This window comes from Lampetra fluviatilis, chromosome 55, assembly GCF_964198595.1.
Source record: "Lampetra fluviatilis chromosome 55, kcLamFluv1.1, whole genome shotgun sequence".
Taxonomy (NCBI): Eukaryota; Metazoa; Chordata; class Hyperoartia; order Petromyzontiformes; family Petromyzontidae; genus Lampetra; species Lampetra fluviatilis.
The window spans coordinates 7,434,269-7,459,371 of NC_136329.1; the positions used below are offsets into that span (position 1 = coordinate 7,434,269).

The 25,103-nt window shown below is 49.2% G+C and overlaps 1 protein-coding gene across 1 annotated transcript; it reads left to right on the top strand.

Moving 5' to 3' along the window:
• Window positions 1–5,263: 5,263 nt before the first annotated feature.
• Window positions 5,264–6,304, top strand: LOC144949963 (odorant receptor 131-2-like). The gene has a single exon (XM_078879953.1). It carries the CDS (start codon window positions 5,264–5,266, stop codon window positions 6,302–6,304), a length of 1,041 nt encoding a protein of 346 aa, XP_078736079.1.
• Window positions 6,305–25,103: the final 18,799 nt, after the last annotated feature.

Here is a 25,103-nt window from a genome sequence, read left to right on the forward strand (position 1 = left end):
CCTCTCCCCTCTCATCTCACTCCACTCCCCTCCACACGCACTCTCCTACCGCTCATCTCACTCTACTCCCCTCCACGCACTCTCCTGCCTCTTCCCTCTCATCTCAGTCTACTCCCCTCCTGCATCTCCCCTCTCATCTCACTCTACTTCCCTCCACGCACTCTCATACCTCTCATCTCACTCCACTCCCCTCCACGCACTCTCCTGCCTCTCATCTCACTCTACTCCCCTCCACGCACTCTCCTGCCTCTCCCCTCTCATCTCCCTCCACTCCCCTCCACATGCACTCTCCTACCGCTCATCTCACTCTACTCCCCTCCACGCACTCTCATACCTCTCATCTCACTCCACTCCCCTCCACACACTCTCCTGCCTCTCATCTCACTCTACTCCCCTCCACGCACTCCCCTACCTCTCACCTCACTCTACTCCACGCACTCTCCTACCTCTCCCCTCTCATCTCACTCCACTCCCCTCCACGCACTCCCCTACCTCTCATCTCACTCCACTCCCCTCCACGCACTCTCCTGCCTCTCATCTCACTCTACTCCCCTCCACGCACTCCCCTACCTCTCACCTCACTCTACTCCACGCACTCTCCTACCTCTCCCCTCTCATCTCACTCCACTCCCCTCCACGCACTCCCCTACCTTTCATCTCACTCTACTCCCCTCCACACACTCTCCTACCTCTCCCCTCTCATCTCACTCTACTCCCTTCCACACACTCTACTGCCTCTCCCCTCTCATCTCACTCCATTCCCCTCCACGCACTCTTCTACTTCTCCCCTCTCATCTCACTCTACTCCCCTACACGCACTCCCCTACCTCTCATCTCACTCTACTCCCCTCCACGCACTCTCATACCTCTCATCCTACTCCCCTCCACGCACTCTTCTGCCTTTCATCTCACTCTACTCCCCTCCACGCACTCTTCTACCTGTTCCCTCTCATCTCACTCTACTCCCCTCCACGTACTCTCCTACATCTCATCTCACTCTACTCCACTCCACGCACTCTCCTACCTCTCCCCTCTCATTTCACTTTACTCCCCTCCACGCACTCTCCTGCCTCTCCCCTCTCATCTCACTAGACTCCCCTCCACACACTCTCCTGCCTCTCCCCTCTCATCTCACTCTACTCCCCTGCACGCACTCTCCTACCTCTCCCCTCTTATCTCACTCTACTCCCCTCCACGCACTCTCCTACCGCTCATCTCACTCTACTCACCTCCACGCACTCTCCTACCTCTCATCTCACTCCACTCCCCTCCACACACTCTCCTGCCTCTCCCCTTTCATCTTACTCTTCTTCGCTCCAAGCACTCTCCTACCTCTCATCTCACTCCCCTCCACACATTCTCCTGCCTCTCATCTTATTCTACTCCCCTCCACGGACTCTCCTACCTCTCATCTCACTCCACTCCCCTCCACGCACTCCCCGACCTCTCATCTCACTCCACTCCCCTCCACACACTCTCCTACCTCTCCCCGCTCATCTCACTCTACTCCCCTCCACGCACTCTCCTACCTCTCCCCTCTCATCTCACTCTACTCCCCTCCACACACTCTACTGCCTCTCCCCTCTCATCTCACTCCATTCCCCTCCACGCACTCTCCTGCCTCTCCCCTCTCATCTCAATCCACTCTCTCCACGCACTCTCCTGCCTCTCCCCTCTCATCTCACTCTACTCCCCTCCACACACTCTCCTGCCTCTCCCCTCTCATCTCACTCCACTCCCCTCCACGCACTCTCCTGCCTCTCCCCTCTCATCTCACTCTACTCCCCTCCACGCACTCTACTGCCTCTCCCCTCTCATCTCACTCTACTCCCCTCTACGCACTCTCCTGCCTCTCCCCTCTCATCTCACTCTACTCCCCTCCTGCATCTCCCCTCTCATCTCACTCTACTTCCCTCCACGCACTCTCATACCTCTAATCTCACTCCACTCCCCTCCACGCACTCCCCTACCTCTCATCTCAGTCCACTCCCCTCCACGTACTCTCCTACATCTCATCTCAAGCTACTTCACTCCACGCACTCTCCTACCTCTCCCCTTTCATCTCACTCTACTCCCCTCCACACACTCTCCTGCCTCTCCTTTCTCATCTCACTCTACTCCCCTCCACGCACTCTCCTCCCTCTCCCCTCTCATCTCACTCTACTCCCCTTCACGCACTCTCCTGCCTCTCCCCTCTCATCTCACTCCACTCCCCTCCACACGCACTCTCCTACCGCTCATCTCACTCTACTCCCCTCCACGCACTCTCCTGCCTCTTCCCTCTCATCTCAGTCTACTCCCCTCCTGCATCTCCCCTCTCATCTCACTCTACTTCCCTCCACGCACTCTCATACCTCTCATCTCACTCCACTCCCCTCCACGCACTCTCCTGCCTCTCATCTCACTCTACTCCCCTCCACGCACTCTCCTGCCTCTCCCCTCTCATCTCCCTCCACTCCCCTCCACATGCACTCTCCTACCGCTCATCTCACTCTACTCCCCTCCACGCACTCTCATACCTCTCATCTCACTCCACTCCCCTCCACACACTCTCCTGCCTCTCATCTCACTCTACTCCCCTCCACGCACTCCCCTACCTCTCACCTCACTCTACTCCACGCACTCTCCTACCTCTCCCCTCTCATCTCACTCCACTCCCCTCCACGCACTCCCCTACCTCTCATCTCACTCCACTCCCCTCCACGCACTCTCCTGCCTCTCATCTCACTCTACTCCCCTCCACGCACTCCCCTACCTCTCACCTCACTCTACTCCACGCACTCTCCTACCTCTCCCCTCTCATCTCACTCCACTCCCCTCCACGCACTCCCCTACCTTTCATCTCACTCTACTCCCCTCCACACACTCTCCTACCTCTCCCCTCTCATCTCACTCTACTCCCTTCCACACACTCTACTGCCTCTCCCCTCTCATCTCACTCCATTCCCCTCCACGCACTCTCCTGCCTATCCCCTCTCATCTCAATCCACTCCCTCCACGCACTCTCCTGCCTCTCCCCTCTCATCTCACTCTACTCCCCTCCACACACTCTCCTGCCTCTCCTCTCTCAACTCACTCTACTCCCCTCCTGCATCTCCTTTCTCATCTCACTCTACTCCCCTCCACGCACTCTCCTACCTTTCCCCTCTCATCTCACTCTACTCCCCTTCACGCACTCTCCTGCCTCTCCCCTCTCATCTCCCTCCACTCCCCTCCACACGCACTCTCCTACCGCTCATCTCACTCTACTCCCCTCCACGCACTCTCCTGCCTCTCCCCTCTCATCTCACTCTACTCCCCTCTTGCATCTCCCCTTTCATCTCACTCTACTTCCCTCCACGCACTCTCATACCTCTCATCTCACTCTACTCCCCTCCACGCACTCTCCTACCTCTCATCTCACTACACTCCCAGCAAACCGGAATGTTTTTGTCCTTTTCCAGCCACCTGGGAATATTGAAAAGCGAGCACAATTGTTTGACAATTTTGTCCGACGTTTCGCTCGAGATTACATCCAGCTTCATCATCATCATCATGTGTTAACGAGAGCTGAGTTTCAATGTGGAGATTCAATCTCCAACGAAACGTCGTTTCCTAGGACGACATCACCAAGTAACCTTTCATCAAAAGGGGAAATACCACTGCAATAAAGTTGTGGTGATGCGCAAATCTGAAGTGAGGAGGAAGGCTGGAAGACTCCTGAATGCTTGTTAGGGAATTGAATCAATACGCACGCTCGTTCGCGGAATATGTCTATTGCTCGTATTCTGAAAGATGTTACGAACATCCTCCGGAAGGAGTTGACACAGGACATCTGTGAAAAACAGCGTTATCGCGCGTCGGATTGCCTCACTATAAATACATATTCTGATTCTGTTTGTAAAATATTGTAAAAGAAAAACGTGTTGCTTCCTCTTCAACATTCCTCATCCTCCTCTTTCGGTTTACCCGAAAAACCCAAATCACTTGGCATATTTACCCACGTGACGTATTGATTCAGTTTTTCTGCATCGAGTGGTGGAGGACTATCGTAAAAAAACACGTTTTTTTACATTATACACCACTCAAAACGAATTGTGAATCCTTACTCATCCGTTTCATTTCTGTCGTCATATGATAAAAAAACTTTGTTTGCAAATGTTCTTTGGGCCTTTTGTACTTCCACTCGGCAATCCTCATTTGAAACAAGGCAGTCCCCCGACATACGAACGACCGAGCATACGTTGTTATTTTCAAACGGTCCGACTGATGGACGTTTGCTCGTAACTTACGAACCGAACCGTGGGGGACTATTTTGTTCGGTAGAGCGATCCTCGGCGAGTACGTAATGAGTCCCAGTGTCCCACGTGACGCTACAACACCCCCCCCCCCCAGAAGAGCGAGCCAGCGTCAGGACTCAAGGTAAGTGAAAATAAAACGGATTTTCTTCCGTTCATGTTCCTTTATTTAACGTTTTAGTTACTATGCAATATTTATCACGGTATTACATGGAAATGTTCATTTTCTTCTTCTCGTTTGAGTTTGACAAACCACAGTCCCGAGATATGGAAAAAAACGGTCTCAGAAATATATAAATGGCGCTGCGGTGGCGAAATGTTAACTACCTCGCCTGGTATACAGGAGGTCGTGGCTTCGATCCCGACCCTGACACCTGCTGTTAATGCGCTGTGTTACGAACCGCGTGACCTGAGTTCGATTCCTGTTCATGGCCAACACCGGTGACGATAATTATCTGAAACCGGTGCTGGGCATCCCCTAGAGGGCCGTCCATAAATGACGTCACGCACCTAGGGGGGGAGGGGGTCAGACATTTGTGACGATGTGTGACGATGGGGGGTCTGACTTTTTGTGACGCCGTGTGACGAAGGGGGGGGGGGTGGTCAAAAATCGTCCAAAATCGCGTGACGTCATTCATGTACGACCCCTAGGTCAACTCAGCGCCAGAATGCGAACCTGGTGCGGCGTGTAAATATTGCTTGGTGCCGGCAGCCGACCTCCCTCGTGTGCCACACACAGGTGGTGCAAAGTCTGTTCAGGCTAACACGGGGGGAGGGAACTTTGTGTTCTTGTTGCAGCGATCGGCGACTGAGAACCGCGGTTCAACCCGGAGGCGGCAGATCCGAACGCGAGCTGCTCAGCTCAGCATCTGTGACCGCTGTTCCGACAGCCGCTCTCGCAGTCAGCCGTCCGCATTAAAGTGTCAGATCCCTCCGAGCCGCTCCACCACCATCATCCGAAACCCACCCCAAACACACAAAAAAAAATGGCGCGAACCTACAACGGAACAAACTCCAGCCAGTCAGCCCTTTTCAGCGTCAATCCGTCCGCGCCGCCGCTGCCGGCCATCGACTACATCCTCTACTTCTCCATCATCCAAAGCATCAACATCGTCATGATGGCGCCGTCGATCGCCTTTTTCGTCTGCATCACCGTCATCATCTTCGGCGAGGCGAGCCTCCGCGAGAACTCCCGCTACGTCCTCTTCTCCAACCTGCTCACGTGCGACACGTGCTTCCTCGCCTCGTCCGTCATCATCACGACGCTCATCTGGCAGCGCCACCGATACGGCCTCGCCGCCTGCTACACCTACGTCGTCGTGAGCGGCACGCTCAACCACTGCGGCGTCCTCTGCGTCACCCTCATGTCCTTCGAGCGCTACGTCGCCGTGTGCCACCCGCTGCACCACGCCACGTGGTTCAACCGCCGCGCCACCGCCCTGTCGCTCGCCGCCATCTGGGCGCTCGCCTCCGTGTGCCAGGTGGCACGCGGCATCGTCGTGCTGGCGGGCGCCGCCGGTGGCAGCGCAGTCGAGCCGCCCCTCAACGTCACGTCGGCGTGCTCGACGTACGTCATCGACGCCGCGATGCCGAACGCCGACGCGCTCGTCGCCCTCCGCGAGCTGCCCAACGCCGTCTTCTTCACGGCGTGCGCCCTCACACAGACGTTCGCCTACGTCCGGATCGTGGCGGCGGCGAGGAGGGCGGCTGCGACCGCCTCCGACTCCGCGTCGAACGCGCGTCGCGCCACGAACACGGTGGTGCTGCACGCGGTGCAGCTCTTCCTCTACCTGTGCGCGCTCTCCAACACCCTGCTGCTCATGCTCTTCACCCTCGTGACATCCGACGTGCGCATCATCGCCGTCCTCAGGCTCAGCGCCTACCTGGTCATCTTTTTCGGCTCGAGGTTCGTGGCGCCGCTTGTCTACGGCCTGCGGGACAAGGAGCTGCGGCGGCACTTCAGCAAGAGGGTCGCGTGCCGCTACTTTGCCGCGTCCAGCGGCAAGGTGGACGCGGCTTCGAACTGAGGGCAGTTGCCGCAAGGGAAATGGAATGGGGGCGGTGTTGTTCTCAGCGTTGCGTTTGTCGCTGCTGTGTTCGCAGAGGTGTGTCCACGGTTGACGTACGCCGGACGCGGCGAACATCTTCCGTTACTTTTAGTCGCGCGGTGGTATGGTGTGGGATGTACGTGCCGTGGTATGGTGTGGTATGCTATGTACGTACGTGCAGTGGTATGGTAGGGGACGTACGTGCGGTGGTTTGGTATCATACGGACGTACGTGCTGTGGTATGGTGTGGTATGGTACGTACAACCTATTTCGCGCACCGTACATAACCGACTGTGCTCTCCCTGGAACCTGGTTTCGCTTCAAGTCGTTTCACGTAAAGTTGCACTTTAATCACCACGTTATCACCGAGGAGTGAATGTGGTCAACGTCTCCTAGCCACCGTGGCGCCCCCATGTGTATGTATTTGTACGTATGTTGAACGTCTTTCGCACCGTATGTAGCCAACCATGCTTATCGGAGGTGCGGTGGGAAGGACAACAAACTAAACACAACACCAAACAGTTCTAAATGATGATGATGATGATTTAAAAGTGGCGTAGCTCCCAGTTGTTTCCTAATATCGGAAGGAAGAGCGTTCCAGACGGCCACAGAATCGGCATCTGAAAGCGCCGCGCGATGCGGTGACCCTCTTTGTTCGATGGCCAGCCAAAAGTGTAGTGTATAACGTAGTGTAGTGTATAGCAGTGTATAGTGCAGTGTATAGTGTAGTGTATAGTAGTGTAGTGTATAGAGTGGGGACGTGCGGTCAGGGGAGGCGGGGGAGGCACAGCCTCACCTGTTATACCCAATGAAAATAGCTGTTACGAAAAGTAAAACAAAAATCAAGTAAAATAAATATTCTGATTTTTCTACTGATCTGTGTTATAAATGTCATTTCTGTTCGATTCCGATAATTTTTATAGTCGAAATCGCCAAATTTGCGGAGCTCCGCTGCAAATACAGGAAGAGACGAGAGGTGAGGCAGCGACGAGCTCAGCCTCCCCTCTCATTGCGCAACCCCTTTGTAACTGGATGGAGCGCGGGAAATAAGCGCGTACCTGTTACTATCTCAGTATGTCACCAATGTAATGTTTGTAGACCCCTTCATTTCATGTCCTCGCCTTCCATACTCCAGGTAACTTACTTCACGTGTGTGTATAAAGAGATTTAGGCTCGCTGGTCTCGTCATGAAACTGCAATGAAAAAGCACCAAGGGAGGCAGCTATCACATATGCCTCACTGCGGGGGACGTGTCTAACACGCCCCCCTCAGCGAGACCACGCCCCCTCCGTGAGGCCACGCCCCCCTCAGTGTGTGAATCTGGCTCTGACACGAGCCAGTGCCTCTCCAGCCATTGACCTCGCTTCTGAAAAAAAGCTACATAGCTCAGTGGGGGCCTTGTGTAATATGAGGCTATATCCAGCTCACTGACGTATCACAACTCGTCATGGTGATTGGCTCTGCCAGTCCTGGTTTACAGCCAATGCGGGGAAGCCTGGGGGCATGGCCCTGACGTGATGGAAAGGTGACAGCTGTAAGGATTGGTTCTGCTGGCTTTGGCCTCAGCCAATGGGGAAATGAGTCAGGGGCGTGGTCCCGGCAGCTGACGAGGGAGTCTGGAAAATTCGATGCAGGATAACGAGGATTGGCAGAAACGTAGCACGTGACCCGGGTATTAAATAGGGGTAGAGACGAACGACACGGGGTCAGAACGGGAACGAACGAAGGAAGGGGCCACGCGGGAGCGGGGCTCCGAGTTGCCACGTGGCAGTGCGTCTTTCTCTGTCTATCTGTCCCTTTCACGCTGCCTATCAGCAGCGTGAAGTAACTGTAACATAAGTCGAATAAAAGACGGATTCCAGAAGTCGTCTCAACGAGCTTTATTACACTTGGTAAAATAAAACAAAAGTAGTATCGCACAGTAGTATAGTATCGACTTCAGAGACCTAATGTGGGACGTTGGGCCTTGTGAAACGACGCCGGTGGTCGTGTTTGGGGCCTGTTGGTCAGAGGGGATCCTCCCCCCCCCCCCATCCACGATTTGCAGCTGAGTACCAAAAAACGATCGGTGATGTTTGCTCTATATCTAGCAGCCCATATCTCTAAACCTCTCTAAATATCTCTAAACCTAGAGATATCTACCTCTCTCTCTTTCTATAAATCAGCTCAAGCCTTTAGTAAAGCACGTGACCTCTGTGTGGCCACTCCCACCCTGAACCCCTCCTCTCTCCCCGCCCACTCTGAAAACAGACTTTGCTCCTCCTCTGCGCAGCTGGCTTCTGTTCGCCCCCTTCCTTCTCTGCCCTCCCTTCCCTCTCATCCTCATCAGCATCATCATCAGCCTCTCATCATCATCACCATCCCTGACATCTTCTCCCACTCCTCCTCTCTCCCGGCTTCTCACCTTGAGCCATGCCCTACTTCATTAGACCTCCTTTGCCAGTACCAAAATATAATAAGAGGGTTTTTACCCTTTTTTCTGGCAACAAAACTGAAACCTTTTTACGAGGATTCACGTCTGCATTAACCACAATATTTGCAGTCAAAATGCAAAAAAACCACTCTGATAATATATGCATTGTCCTTGAAACTGATTGGTCCACACCAAGGGACGGCTTTCTTTTGAGCCTCGACCCAATTGGTGCTCGACCAGAGGACGCCAAAAGGCGTACACAGCTCAAAGACAATGTACTATGAAAGTAATGAGGGTTCGGGGTGAGCATCTACATCATCAGACCTCCTTTGCCAGTACCAAAATATAATAATAGGGTTTGTACCTTATTATGCCCTCCTCTTTATCCGTCTTGCGGAATTCTGTCCCGGCATCCCTTCACTGTCACGGGCTCCCCTTAATCCATGGTCTATGTATGCTGATGTATGTTGAACTTCTTTTGCACCGCACGTAGCAAACCACGCTAATTGGAGGTGGTGTGTGGAATGACAACAGTTGTAAAGAAATGACTGTTTCGGTCTAGATGATTTAAAAGTGCACAGCTCCAGTGGCTTCCTAATTATCGGACGGAAGAGCGTTCCAGACGTCCGCCGAAGCGCATCTGAAAGAGCCGCACGGTGTGATGACCGTTTTTGTTTGATGGCCAGCCAAATGCCGCTGCGAGAATGACCAAAGTTCACGTGATGGTTTATGTGTGTATGTTGAGCTTCTTTCGTACCGCACGCAGTCAATCACGCGAATCGGAGGTGGCGGGGGAAGGACAACGAACTAAACACAAAAGCAATTGTGGAGAAATTCGTTTTCAACTTAGATGACGATTTAAAAGTGCACAGCTCCATTGGTTTCCTAATTATCAGAAGGAAGAGAGTTCCAGATGGCCTCAGAAGCGCATCTGAAAACGTGCGGTGCGGTGACCGGGAATAACGTTTTACGCTGTTTTATGTACGAAGAGTTACAATCGTGGTCGCTTTTGACATTTGAGTTCGTCCGGCAAATGTTAACGTTGTCAAACGCCTTTTAAATAAAATACCACCGAGAATGCGTCAGATCTTGTCGTATCTCACACAAACTAAAGCGGGGATTTTTAGGAAAGCCTGGATAGTGGAGTTGGAATGGTGGAAACCACACCAGCAGTTTAAACACGTAGCAGCAGTAGGAGGTTTTCACGACCAATGTTATCCAGAGGTTCTTTTTAAATCCTTTATATTAAGTTCGCTTGCTTGCTTACGACCGTGCAAATCTTTCGGTCGTTTTTTAACCCACTTCCCGTGATCCAATCGAGCTGACATTTTCCACACAGACTCGTTGTGCGTGACAATTCATGTTCGTGAAAAAAATTTTCAAAAATTTTTCACTTCTTAGGACAAAAATATTATATTTAATTACCAATTGCTTAATGGTGCAATGCAATCATCTGACCCATAGGTGGCAGCCATCTCAAGCCAGAGGACGAGAGGACTCTAGCCGCCACGCATATAAAGGATTTATAATGAAAAACTTTGTTTTTACGGGTTATACTTATCTTGGGTTCGATCGCGTAGATATAAATGTGCGTCGTTAAACCTGCCGCCACCACCACCACCACCCGATAACGGCCAATTAGCGAGGGTTTGTCGCGTAAACAAAACGTCGCCAATTAAGTTACCAGTTCGTCGCGCTCGAATTGTAAACGCTGTGAGTTTACTCTCCCAACACACCGGTGTGCTGTACTCGTAACGAATTGGCCACGTTTTGTTTACGGGTCACAAACCCTTACGAATTGGCAATGTCGGATGGTGGCGGGTTTCACGACCCATTTACAAACTAGATTCGAAGCTTTCGTGACTGTAAATGCGTCACTATTTGGTTCTTTCGGTAAAGTCACGTAGAAAAAATAATCAAATAATAATATAATACGACGTTTCGGTTGCAACACAAGAAACCATCAATAGGTAAGAATGAATGATAAAACACAGACACGGGAACATTATAGGCAGACACACATGCATAGAGAGACACATACAAAGACACACAGAGCGAGACACACCTTAGTGTGTCTTTGTGTGTGTGTCTCTCTCTGCATGCGTGTCTGCCTATGCTGTTCCCGTGTCTGTGTTTTATCATTCATTTTTAACTGATGATGGTTGCTTATGTTTCAACCGAAACGTCGTATTCTATTATTATCTGATTTTATTTTCTACGTGACTTTACCGAAAGAACCAAAGAGTGACACATTTACATTTACGCGATCAAACTCAAAAACATATTATGGATGATATTGGTCGTAAAAAGTCCTCCTAATACGACTACTACTACGTGTTAAACCAGGGGTGGGGAACGTCCGGCCCGCGGGCCTTTTATGGCCCGCGGGCCGTATGAGGCCCGCGAAATCATTTGGTCTGGCCCTGCCAAGGCAACCGCAGGCGGGACTCGAAATTCAATAAATCTAGGAGCAATCCTGGAAAAGCAGTTGCGAGTAGCAACATCATCGATACCAGCTAACAACATCACACGCCTCGCCAAAGAGAAGCAGTTCCAGCCCATCACATTAGGGGCAAGTTAATGAAATGTTTGACCAAATATAACGGGTTGATAATTTTGTATGGCCCGCGAATGATATTATAAATATCCAAATGGCCCTTGGCAGAATAAAGGTTCCCCCACCTCTGTGTTAAACGAACAACGAAACGGGTCGTTACGAATGTCATGGCTATGCACGTGGTGAGCAGCAGATGGCGGTGGAGGAATGTCATGGACAGTCAGTCTCAGAGTACGCGTTGGGGGTTAGGTTCCGTGTAACCCCGGCGCAAATTCGTGTAAGTTGGGGTTCACCTATTCGAGCGTAGATATACATTGTATACACACTACTATATATACACTACTATATTACTACTATCAGTGGCGGGCCGTGTATTTTACACCTAGGCATTCAGTGCTATCCTCCCGCAATTAAACTGCCTTCGTATAACCTCACCATGAAACTAGGGCTATAGGTTATTGTCATTCGACGAAATCACCCCATATTCACAGTGACAGTAACCTTTATCGAGTGGAATAAAGTGATTTAACACGAGGCTCAACATCTATGAGAGTTACAATACACTAATTGCAGAGACATGAATACATGGTGACTGAAACCATCAAGGATGTACCACTATTACGCAGTATGACAGGATGCTGCATCACAAATAGACATCGCATAGCCCAATGCAATGTCATTACCAAAGAAACAGGAATAAACTCACACCAACCAGTCACATTTACTCATACGACCACCAAGCAAGCATAAATGTCGTAAAACACAAATAACACAATCAGGATTCAACAGGCTTCCCCACAAAAATAATAATCTAAAGCACTACATCTAAAAATCTAAACGTCACGAAAGAAAGTTTAAATAAATCTTAAATGATGCTACGTTACGTGCTAGCTAGTTTTACTTCAGGTAGCTAACTGGCCCACCACACGAAAAATGCTAACGTAGGCGGCTAGGCCAGCTAGAAGGCTCCGGCGTGTCAAAGAATACACCCAACATGGCAAACTCTACATCTGATTGGTTAAAGAAGATGACAGTCAACAACATTGTCCCCTTGATTTGAAGCTTTCGTGACTGCAAGGATTCATACTCTTAGGTTTTAGGTTTTTTAGGTTTTTTTCGTGACTTTACCGGTAAAAACCTAAGAATATAACATCGTCCCCCTTTGCTACAACAGCAGAGGGGGATTCACTCGACATTTTGAAGGCCTCAGGGTCCATTTTTCACCCGGAGAGGCGGAAACAGCACAGGTGGAAAATCTGATTGGATAAAAGCTCTAATTTATGAGCTGCACTGGAATCAGCGCAACTGAGGGAGAGAGTAGCAATGAAATGACGTTAATAGACTGTTGGGAACGAACTTGCAAAATACATATATCATTAATAAAAACAAAATATTGAATTGTAAAAATGTAATTTTCTGATTCTGATAATCTCTAGGCCAGCAAAGAAGGCCTTGTTGGTCCTGACGGCCCGCCTCTGACTACTATATACTACGATATTATTACTATACACTACTAATATACTACAGTATATACTACTATACAGGGTATTTGAAAAAGATGTATCCAATTTCAAAGCAGTATATTTCACGATGGCAACATGTTACAATTACACGAAAGGTTACAAACGGTTTAATGAGTTATTAAGTTTTACTAACCATTTTATAAATGCTCTATGTGCCCTCCACCTGCTGTACGGACAACATCGAGACGATAGTTGAATTCGTCCCAAACGCCTCTCAAAGTGTCTTCTCTTCCACTGAAGTCACCGCTGCGGTGATTCTGTTTTTGAGGTCATCCAGATTAATCGCTAATGGTGGCACAAAAACAACACGGTCTTTGACGTATCCCCACAAGAAAAAGTTGCAGGGTGCGATGATGTCTGGGGATCTTGGGGGCCAAGAGTGTAGCGCTAAATCTTGGGGTCGCGTGCGACCTATCCAATGTTGAGGCAGTGTGTCTTGTGAATGACTGAGGCTAGGGGGCTGTTTGTGCGCTGGGAGAGGCATTTAGCGGTAATCATTTGAAACTCTCTGCCCAGCCCTTTCAAGTGGTAAGATTTTCATTCATGGGCGGTTCGTGGTTTCAAATCGGGTCCATATTTTTCAAACACCATGTATACCATACTCTTTGATTCTTTCGGTAAAGTCACGTAGTTAGAAATAAATAAAACAAATCACGACGTTTCGATCGCAACACAAGCAATCGTCATCAGGTGGGACAACCACAGCAATAAACAACTGTTGATATCACTTTATTTGATATCACTATATACGACCATATACTAAACTAGCTTTTTTGCTCGTCCAAGGACGGGTGTATATTGCAGTACATCTGAAATATTCAATAGAAAAATTGTTCAGCTCCTGATTATTAATGAGGTCGGGATTGCCCCATGTAAAATGACGTCACCCCCTCATGGTTATTGGGGAGGGGTGCGGCATGTGGAGTGACGTCACCTGCTCATGATTATTAATGAGGGTAGGGGTGTGGTATGTGGAGTGCGCGACCTTCTTGTGCGTTTGTGTAAATTTCCATGCGGGCATGAATATTAATGAGGGGGTGGGGCTCTTTTGCGATGACGTCACGCACAGATGTGGCACTGTGCTGCTTAGATTTATTTCTTACCGTCACTTTCTGTAAAAAAACCGTCATATTTGAAGCGACTTTGCGTAATAAATTATTTATTTCAGCTCGACCTTCCTCTGCATTAGTGTAAACATCCACCCACTCATTAATATTAATGAGGGAGAGTGGGCCTCGTGTGGAGTGATGTCACAAGAGGGGGTGGGCCTCATGTGGAGTGACGTCACGCAGGGGGGGTGGAGGTCTCATGTGGAGTGACGTCACGCACGCATTAGTGTAAAAATCCACCCACTCATTAATGTTAATGAGGGAGAGTGGGCCTCGTGTGGAGTGATGTCACAAGGGGAGGTCTCATGTGGAGTGACGTCACGCACGGGACACACATTCTTGGCTTATTATACTCGCACAGCGTGCGGTGGGTATTCATCCAGCAGTGGATTTAAGCACAAAAAAAACTGCAGTACTAATGTAATGGACAGAGCACTGCTCTGCCTCAGGGCAGCAGTGGAGAGAGCGCAGCTCTCCCTCAGGGCAGCAGCAGACCGAGCACGGCTCTCCCTCAGGGCAGCAGTGGAGACAGCGCGGCTCTCCCTCAAGCTAGCAGTGGACGGAGCACGGCTCTGCCTCACTCTCACTCACCCGTCTCCTCACTCTCACACACCCGTCTTTTGCTCGCGGTCACGGGACGCACTTCAACCAATCGGGGGGCGTACATGTTTGGGAGGGGCTCACCTCTGCTTGGCTGCTTGCTCGCGGTCACGTGACGCACTTCAACCAATCCGTGCCGCGTTAATCACAGGCACAGAATGAAATCAATAATGGCAGATCTGGGCTATTATTATAGTAGTAATTACCATGCGAGTGAGCGGGAGGGCGATTCGACTCTTCGCTTCCCGCCCCCCTTGCGTGCAACGAAAGTACGAGTCACAAAGTGCGAGCATAAATCGGGTGGGGGGGGGGGGTCACGTATGAGCGGGTCATGGTTCCCATTACATTTTGAATTCCGTTTGGCGCTCCAAAGCTTCATTGGGAGGGTTGACCTCGCTTTGTGGAATGCCAAATTGCACACACACGGTACACACAGACACACAGTACACACACGCACGGTACACACAGACACACACAGTACACACATACTACACACACACAGTACACACACACTACACACTCGCACAGTGCACACACTACACACACACACTACAAACACAGTATACACACACAGTACACTCATAGTACACACGCAGCACACACACGATGTTCTATATCTCTATGTATCTCTATGTGTACGTTTCTTTATGTTTTTGTGTGTTCGTCTTCGTATCTCCATGCGTATGGATCTATGTGTACGTGCCTCTGTATGTTTCTGTGGGTGTGTGTATGTGTGTATGTATCTCGTGTGTATTATTTCTTTATGTTTCTCTTCCCGTTCCCCGCACTTTTCGTTCCCCACGCTTTCTGTTCCCCGTGCTTTCCGTGTGTTCCCCGCGCTTTCTGTCCCGTTAGCTCCAGTGGCATCTGGGTCTCATGGCTATTCTTCCACTTCCCGAGCTCTCGTCGAATCGCCGAGAGTTTGTCGTCGTTCGAGCACGCCCACGGCCCTCGGCGCCGACTCCTTTTGGACACTCGGTGATCAGATGCGGCAGCTCGCCGTAGCTGCCGCTCGGCGCTCCGCTTTGGCCTCCTCCGACGCTCCTTGCTTGGGAGGAGCGTGGCTTTGGCGTGGATTGAGTTGAGTTGAGGGGTGACTTGAGTTGAGTTGGCGGTGGAGTTGTTGAGCGGTCGTTGGGTTGAGTTTGGTTGGCGTTGAATGGAGTTGAGTTGCTGGGTTGGGTTGAGTTGGGTTGAAGTTGAGTGGATTAAGGTTGGGTTGAGTTTGGCTGACGTTGAGTTGAGTTGATTGGAGTTGAGTTCGGGTTGAGATCTGTTGGCTTGAGTTGAGTGGAGTTAGGTTGGGTTGAGCTTGGTTTGGGTTGAGCTGGGTTGGGTTGAGCTGGGTTGGGTTGAGCTGGGTTGGGTTGAGTTGAGTGGAGTTAAGTTGGGTTGGATAGAACGTAATTGGGTTGGGTTGAGTTGAGTTATGTTTGGTTAAGTTTGTGTTGCACACTCGAAATGAAGGACGTGGGCATGTACTCCAAATCGAGGGCAAGCACATTTATTTATTGTGGTTAATATTAATCTTGTGAAGAACCGCATTGTCACTCTGTAAAATGCAACAACACGTGTTACAACCAGCCTTGCTCCCAAGCCGCCATTAACCATGTCACTGGTTTACACGTACGGTTATTCATTAACCCTTTCTCTTAAACCCAATTCTACTACTAATAAACCATCTTTGTCTTTGACAATCACATTTGCACATCACGATTTGACTATTACTTTAATCCTAAGCTGTATGTCTATCTATACCATCCACTTATATTGGTATATGACACCCATTATATGTACTGTATGTGTACAGTATACGTACTGTATCTCACCATTGTACAGCTTACTACCTTACATGTGTTCTATTCTCAATAGCATTGCAAGTAGTCATACTCTGGGTACATGGGCATGGTTATAGACTAAACAATATTAGAGTTAGAGAATTACAATGACAGTAACTAATTACAGTGCATCATCCCTTTACAATGCACAGTGCTAAAACGCCTCTAATTGCATATATCACAAACGAACAATTCAAAGCCAAGCTTAAAGTCTAGAACAAGTCTAGAACAAGTCTAGAACATTTATATAGCGATCAAAACAACCTTTGGGTCCTTTACCTGTCAAATGCAACAACACGTGTGTTACAACCAGCCTTGCGCCCGAGTCGCCATTAACCATGTGACTGGTATATCCGCGTGGTCATTCAATAACCCTGCCAGCCACCTACAGGCCCGACTCAGTCATCACATGCTACTGTACACACATGCATTGATGCACTGCACAGTACATCAGGACTTTCACAGAACCACACTTTACTCCCTTGCTGCACAAGGACATACTTAAAAGAGTGATCCATTCCTAATGTGCCACATTTGGTTTTGGTTAAGTTGGGTTGTATGGGGTTGGGTTGGATTGAGGCGAATGGAGTTGACTAGAACGAAGTGAATAGAGTTGAATATAGTTGAGGTGGGTTGAGTTGAATGGAGTTTTGTTTAGTTGTTTGAGTGCGCTTTGGTTGAGTTGAGAGGAGTTGAGCCGAGTGGAGTTTCTTTGACACTTATTTCACTTGGAGAGTTTGGAGACTACACGGATGAGAGCTCCGTTCTCATCCTTCAGCCTCCTCTGATCGTTCCTGAGGTCCACCAGATCCTTAAGTTCCTCCTCCATCTCTGCCACCTTCCTCTGCAGCGCTCTATTTTCCCTCTTCTCCGTCGCCAGCTGCCTCTCGTGGTCAGCCTTGAGGTCTGAGAGACTCTTCAGCCTCAGCTCCATCTTCAAAAACTTCATATCGAGAGCCGTATTCTCGCTCTTGGCCTCCAGAAGCGTCGGTCGGCCCAGCGTCTGTGCCAAGACAAAAACAAAGATGCACCGTATAGCCTTAACAAAATGTTGGGGCAAGTGCTGTTAGCGGGTAGCAGCACCGATGAAGGCCGGAATGGTGCATGAGGGGGATGGGTGACCAATACCACGCCCTGCCGCCTGTATCTCCCCAGTGGCGATGTTTATAGATCATACCAGGTACTCATTTGAGGCTGTGTCGACCTAGGGGAGCCCCAGGACCAGGTCAGATAATCATCACTGGTGTTAGCCGTGAATGGGAATCTAACTCGGGTTACCAAGTCCGTTCAACAAACATATCGCGTGCGGATGACAATGATGATGTTTTTCTGTTCGTTTCTCACTGCAAAGGCGTCTTGCGGTGCTACTTTTATCATCTTTCCCCGCCCCGTGTGTCTTTTAAGTGTTTTCTCATCTTTCTCGGTCACGTACGATGGGAAATCCCGCCGTCTGCACGAGTCGAATTGTGCCCAGCCAGAATCAGAATATTTATTTATACTGGCGGAGGATGGGGCTAATAGGGGTATCACAGAAACGATGGCCACCCCCACGTGTAATGACCGAAAATGACCACCAAGCCAATGTGCAGCCTAATGGCTAATCAAAAATAAGTAATATTTAAAAATACTTTTTTTTAAACACGCTTTAATGAAATGTACCATACTCATAATGGCAAAATTCACGACTCCAGGAAGTGGCCTAAAGCTTGCCATAACATAAGGGACTGTGGTAATTTACAGCCAACGTCAGTTGAGCGTGGACAATTAAACCCACGCCGAAACATATTATTAACAATAGCATATAGTATTGTCATCAGTATGATATAAGTATACCAAGTTTTCAGTCGATACCAGATTGGGAAGTGGGTTAAAATTGAGTTACAAGATTTGAGGATACGACAACAACAGACAGAGTGAGTTAATAGAAAGCGTGTAAACAGATTGTTTACAAATATATGTTTTATGATAGAATATAGTATTGTCATCAGTAAGACATAAGTATACGAAGTTTGCAGTCGATACCATATTGGGAAGTGGGTTAAAATTGAGTTACAAGATTTGAGGATACGACAACAACAGACAAAGTGAGTTAAATAAAAGCGCGTAATAAACCAAGTTCTCCGACTGCAGAAAAGAGGCCTCCACAGGGATTGGTCAGGAGGCAGGGCTTTTGAAGTGATTGGAGGGGAAATATTTGAAGGAGAATAGGAGGGAATCAAGATGGAACCCAGAGGCGACGGTTTGGATCAGTTGGAGGGGAAGGACAGGGATTGGCTTAGGGAAATAGGGTGAGGGAACATTCCAGACAGGGGGGCTGAGGGATATATAATGGGAGCGAGCACGAGGAGTCGGGAGTTTCAGAGGAAGGTACAAGCTGGAAGACAGTCACGAAGTCTAGCGTCCCTTTTTGTGAAATCCATAGTAGGGTTCCTTACGGTATAACTAATAAAAGTGGCTTTGAACTGCTTATGGTGTACAAGGTACCCTGCTTTCATGGATTTCTTCATTACAGCTCGGACACAAAGTGTCAGCAGATTTGCCGGTAATCTGCCACGCAGATAATCGGTGACGTGCGGTGCGCCACAAGGAAGTGTACCTGGCCCAGAGCTCTTCCTACTTTGCACCACTGATGTTATCGGCATCGACAAAGTGTGACACAACAGCCTAAGTGTCAAACTCCGCTTCAAGGGGTATCTGGACACATTCTCACATGGTTGCAGAGCTACCTCTACAACAGATCCATCAGAGTTTGTATTGTCCGGACAGGCCTCACAGAACCTTCCCCCATCAACGCCTCTGTATCACAAGGATCAATTAGAAGATAAGTGGACCGATAATAATCGGTCCACTTTTCTTCTCCACCTTCATTGACGACCTGGTCGATGTCTGCGAGGATCCAGCTGTACCTCGACGCTGACGAGTCAACCCGCTATGCTCCAATAAGATCACCTGCAGAAAGCAACGCGCGCGTTCACAACAACAACCGCCATTCGCCACTAAGTGGCGGTGACGTCACCACGACGCTTTGTGCCAGGCCACACGCACAGATACACACACACGTGAGCACGTACACACACAAAGACACACCACACACAAAAGACTGTAGGAGCATGTGCGGTTAGCGAGTAGCACCTATGAAGGCCGGTACGGCACACGAGGGGGTGGGTGTCCAACACCACGCCCGACCGCCTTTGTCTCCCCAGTGTTGATGTTTACACACCGCACCAGGTACTGGTGTTGGCCAGGAGCAAGAATCGAACTCAGGTGGCCGCTTTCGTAGCACAGCATAGCGCTAACCGCTACACTCCCGCTTCCCACACACGCACGCAAACACTCTCACTGCGATGTCGACTCATTAAAATCTCGCGGAGGATCGCCTCTGAAACAAAATAGTTCCGTGATTCAGTTTGCAGTTGCGACTTCGCGTTTTAAGTCAATGTTCATTTTTAAAAATATTTAATGGAAGCTGGTTCGTAAGTATGGGTGACCGTAAGTCGGGTGATGTTCGTAAGTCAAGGAACTATCTGCATTGTGGCTCGAATTGAGCGTCCAGTGAACTCGGTTGAATGAGACAATGGTGAATGTATTCGTTCGGCGCAAAGGGCTCAACTCACCGGCGCGCCTCCTCTCTGCATCTTCACGGGAACGATTTCGTGCCCGGCGTGCTCAGGCATGCAATCGACGCAGATCGGCGCTCCGTCCAATCTGCAGTAGAGATCTAAGCTCTTGCCGTGCCACTCGCATGTCATCTCGCCATCTTCCCGATGCCCAATGGTCGCCTTCTTGAGACCCTCCACCAGGCTGGCGATGAGCGCATTTTTGCTGAGCTCTGGCTTCCGAAAGAAAACCGCTCTGCACTCGGGGCAGCTGAACCCAATCAATTCTCCCTGCGTGGCCCAGTGATTCTCTATGCACCTCTTGCAGAAGGTGTGGCCGCAGGTGAGACACACGGGTGAATTGAACAGATCGAGACAGATCGAGCAGCAAAACTTGTCGTCTCTTGAAGCGGCCATGACTTCTGGTCAAAACTCGCGCATGCGTGCAAAGTAAAATACAAACATTCATAATCAACGTTTTTGGGTTTAGATCGCGTTATTTATAAATGTGTCGTAACCCTCCACCACCCGACACGGCCAATCAGTAAAAATGTGTCACGTTGACAAAAGACAAATAGTTCACTGCTTTAGCCCACCGGTGTGTTGAAGCCACAACATTTACAATTTGAGTACGACGTTTCGCTGGTAATTCTGGCGAATTGCCCGATGATGCTGGATGCAATTACCAGCGAAACGTCGTACTCAAATTGTAAATGTTGTGGCTTCAACACACCGGTGGGCTAAAGCAGTGAACTATTTGTCTTTTGTCAACGTGACACATTTTTACTGATTGGCCGTGTCGGGTGGTGGAGGGTTACGACACATTTATAAATAACGCGATCTAAACCCAAAAACGTTGATTATGAATAACATTGGTCGCGAAAACCTACGTGTTAAACTAAAATACAAACAGTTGGACGGGGAATTCACGGAATGTAAACGTGACCTTCGGCAAGGACGACAAAACACTCCGCAAATAGAAACTGTCATCTCAAGTCAGACTCACTGCAAAGCTAAGCGATTGAGGAAGAGATAAATACATACAAAATTTAGCACACACACTGTGACGGTGTTCGGTATGTGTATCGGTATGTGGCCACATGGAACATGCATATACGTACACAAGCAGGCCGGCACGGCACATGAGGGGGTGGGTGGCCAACACCACGCCTGACCGCCTTCGTCTCCGCAGCGGTGATGTTTACACGCCACACCAGGTACTCATTTGAGGCTGAGTCGCCCTAAGGGAGGCCCAGAACCGGCTCAGATAATCGTCACTGGGTGTTGGTGGCCGTGAGCGGGAATCAAACTGGGATCGCCGGATTCATAGCGCAGCGCATGAACCACTGCACTACCGCTCCCCATATATGCGTAGTTACAGGGTGCCATCTGTTTACCATGGAGGCTGACTACGGGTATGGGTGAGTCTTAAAATGGCACATATATAGGCAACCATAAGGGGGGCGTAACTGGGCCAAGGGTCAAGGCGGGGATCAATCGGGAAGCTCCTGGAACCAGTGAGAAGGTTCCATAAGTTGGGCGTGGCCAGGGGCGGGGCTTGGCCACGCTGGGAGGATATAAAGAAGAGGCAAACGGGGTTTCGGGGCTGTCTTGGGGGTTCGGGTCCTGGCTGCCGTCACTGTCATCGCTGTCATTGCTGCCATCTCTTTGTCGTCGTCGGATAGCCGGCCAACTATACAGTCATCATCGTCGTCGCTATATAGTCAGCCAGCTATATAGTTGTACGTCACCGATGTCGCTGTATGGGTGGCTAAGCTATACGTAACCCAGCGCTTATTTTACTCCGTGACCCTGTCCTTAATGTATTGAGAAATGAACAAGAAACCCTCTACAAGTCGTGTCTCTGAAGTGGTCTCATTACATATGTACATGGGTCCATACCAATGAACACACAGAATACTTATCAACTATTTTGTTTACAACAGACTTGCAGCCCGGACGTCATTTTGACCATTGCCGTCCGTGCACCCATCCCGTCCATCCCTCCAGCCACCCAACCAGCCAGCAAAAAACTTGCTTTTAATGACATAAAATATGAATTTCGATTTAAAGCTTTCGTGACTGCAGGGATTCATCTTCTTGGTTCTTTCGGTAAAGTCACGTAGAAGGGAAATAATAAAATAATAAAAATAAAACATAATAAAATACAATTCTCACGACGTTTCGGCCACAACGCAAGCAGCCGTCCTCAGGCTTATTATATTTAATTATTTCCCTTCTACGTGACTTTACCGAAAAAATCAAGAAGATAAATAAAATATGAAGTTAACTCTTTAGCAAAAAAACCCCAAGGTTTCCAACCAACCTATTTGCATATCCATTATGTCATCGGTCCCCATTTTTACCGACTCTCTTAAAATCACGAAAGTTTAAAATGTGTGAATGTAATTTTACAACATAGCAAAACATACAACATATTTGCTATCATTAAGTTCCTGTTTTTGTTTTATAAACAATCTGGAATCGTGGAATTCTGTGTTGTTGTCGACCGGCCGAGTCGCCCCCCTTGAAAAAACAAGTGCTTCTTATCTCTAAGGGCTTCACTCGGTGGGAAATAGACTACTGATTCTGGTTATGCGCAGAGACTACTGCCATGGTACCGAACAGAGTCACTTTCCCTGCGTCATTTGGCTGTAATGCTGCTGCTGCTGTGTTGGCGATGGCGCACAAGCACATTTAGACGGGGTAAGATCGATTGTAATTTTTTTCAGCAAGGGAGGGCCCGATAAGCTTTGAGGTTGCATTATTTCGTGGGCTTCCTGTGACGGTTACAGACATTGTTACGGTGCAGATATTAGGTACAACCATGGTTACACCGTGAGAATACTTAGTACCATTGCCACGTCACCTGTACCCTGATTGTAATTATACTGGTAGGAACCTCCTGGTTACACCAGCCCACAGGGGATTATTGTGTCGTCCGTCCGTCGTGCATCCAAAAATGGGAGGGGTGGGGCTGGGTGGAGAGGGGAGGGTGGGGAGGGTGGGGAGGGTGGGGAGGGGAGGGGCGGGGTGGGGAGGCTGGGGAGGGGCGGGGTGGGGAGGGGAGGGTGGGGAAGGGCGGGGAGGGGAGGGTGGGAAGGGGCAAGTTGGGGAGGGGCTGGGTGGGGAGGGGTGGGGCTGTGTGGGGGGTGGGAGGGGTGGGGCTGAGTGGGGAGTGGCTGGTCACCCCGTGGTGCAATTATACAACTCAACGTTTAACCTACTCACGCCGGCTTGTGCCCGCCTTCACAGTCGACCATATTTGCGGAATACACCACGCCACCGTTGACCCTGGCCATTGACCGAGCAACCCAATGTTCCTACCAGCTCCCTCCGCAGGAATGTGTTTACCATTGGCTCGTCCTGCAGCCTGATTGGATGTCACCTGTACCCTGAGTGGCAGCCCCAACAGTCTGGAACGCTATCCCTCTGCACATTCGCAGCATCACATCAATCGCCTCGTTCAAGGGAGACTTAAAAACTCACCTCTATAACCACGCTTTCGAGCGACCATGAACTTGGCTCCGCGCCGTCCGCAAATTTATTATTTTTACCATTGCCACGTCCTGTAGCCTGATTGGACGTCACCTGTCCTGAACCTTCAGCTCCCTCCACAGATTTTTTATGGGATTAAGGTCTGGAGACTGGCTAGGCCACTCCAGGACCTTAATGTGCTTCTTCTTGAGCCACTCCTTTGTTGCCTTGGCCATGTGTTTTGGGTCATCGTCATGCTGGAATACCCATCCACGACCCATTTTCAATGCCCTGGCTGAGGGAAGGAGGTTCTCACCCAAGATTTGACGGTACATGGCCCCATCCATCGTCCCTTTGATGCGGTGAAGTTGTCCTGTCCCCTTAGCAGAAAAACACCCCCAAAGCATAATGTTTCCACCTCCATGTTTGACGGTGGGGATGGTGTTCTTGGGGTCATAGGCAGCATTCCTCCTCCTCCAAACACGGCAAGTTGAGTTGATGCCAAAAAGCTCCATTTTGGTCTCATCTGACCACAACACTTTCTCCCAGTTGTCCTCTGAATCATTCAGATGTTCATTGGCAAACTTCAGACGGGCATGTATATATGCTTTCTTGACCTTGCGGGCGCTGCAGGATTTCACTACTACACACTACTATACACTACACACTACTATACACTACTACACACTACTACACACTATACACTACTATACACTTGTTGTATATATCGGGTCTTAAAAAATTCATAAAACTAAGACAATTAAATGAAGATTAAAAAAATGCGTAATTATCAAAATTATGGGAGCACACGCACGATTGGATGGAGGGTGATCCCCATGTACAGCAAGGTGGTTTTCCACCCACACGAACTCGTCGGGGTGGAAAGCCCACCTCAAGAAGCACACGTCGGCGTCGGCTGCCTGAAGGTTCCGTCTAACTGGGCCGGAGCGGCGCAGGATCTCATTGCCTGTCGTTCGTCCGAGGACGATGGCAATGACGAAGATCGCCATTGACCAAGACGACTGGGACGAGGAGGTTATGGAGGACGGTGTCGTCGACAGCCTCAACGCCCGATTCGAGAGTATTCTATCGTTATAAACCTTTTTCATGTGTTGTCCCCCACTAATTTCCCTGTAATGGGGTAATTTGTATGGGATAAGGGTAAAAGGTAGGGTAAAGGTAGGCTCGTTGCTTTTTAAATCCTTTATATTAAGTTCACTTGCTTGCTTGCTTGCGCGTTTACGACCGTGCAAATGTTTTGGTCGTTTTTTAACCCACTTCCCGTGATCCAATCGAGCTGACATTTTGCACACAGACTCGTTGTGCGTGACAATTTATTTTCGTGAAATTTTTTTTCCAAAATTTTCCACTTTTTAGGAAAACATTTTTTTCTTAAATCCTTTATATTAAGTTCACTTGCTTGCTTGCTTGCGCGCTTACGACCGTGCAAATCTTTCGGTCGTTTTTTAACCCACTTCCCGTGATCCAATCGAGCTGACATTTTGCACACAGACTCTATTTATTTTCGTGAATTTTTTTCCCAAAATGTTTCACTTTTTAGGAAAAAAAATTTTCACTAACACAATCATATATTTTTCCTAAACACAGAAATTTTTTCAAGAAAACAACTAAAATGTACAATATAAACAATCATACAAAAACTGA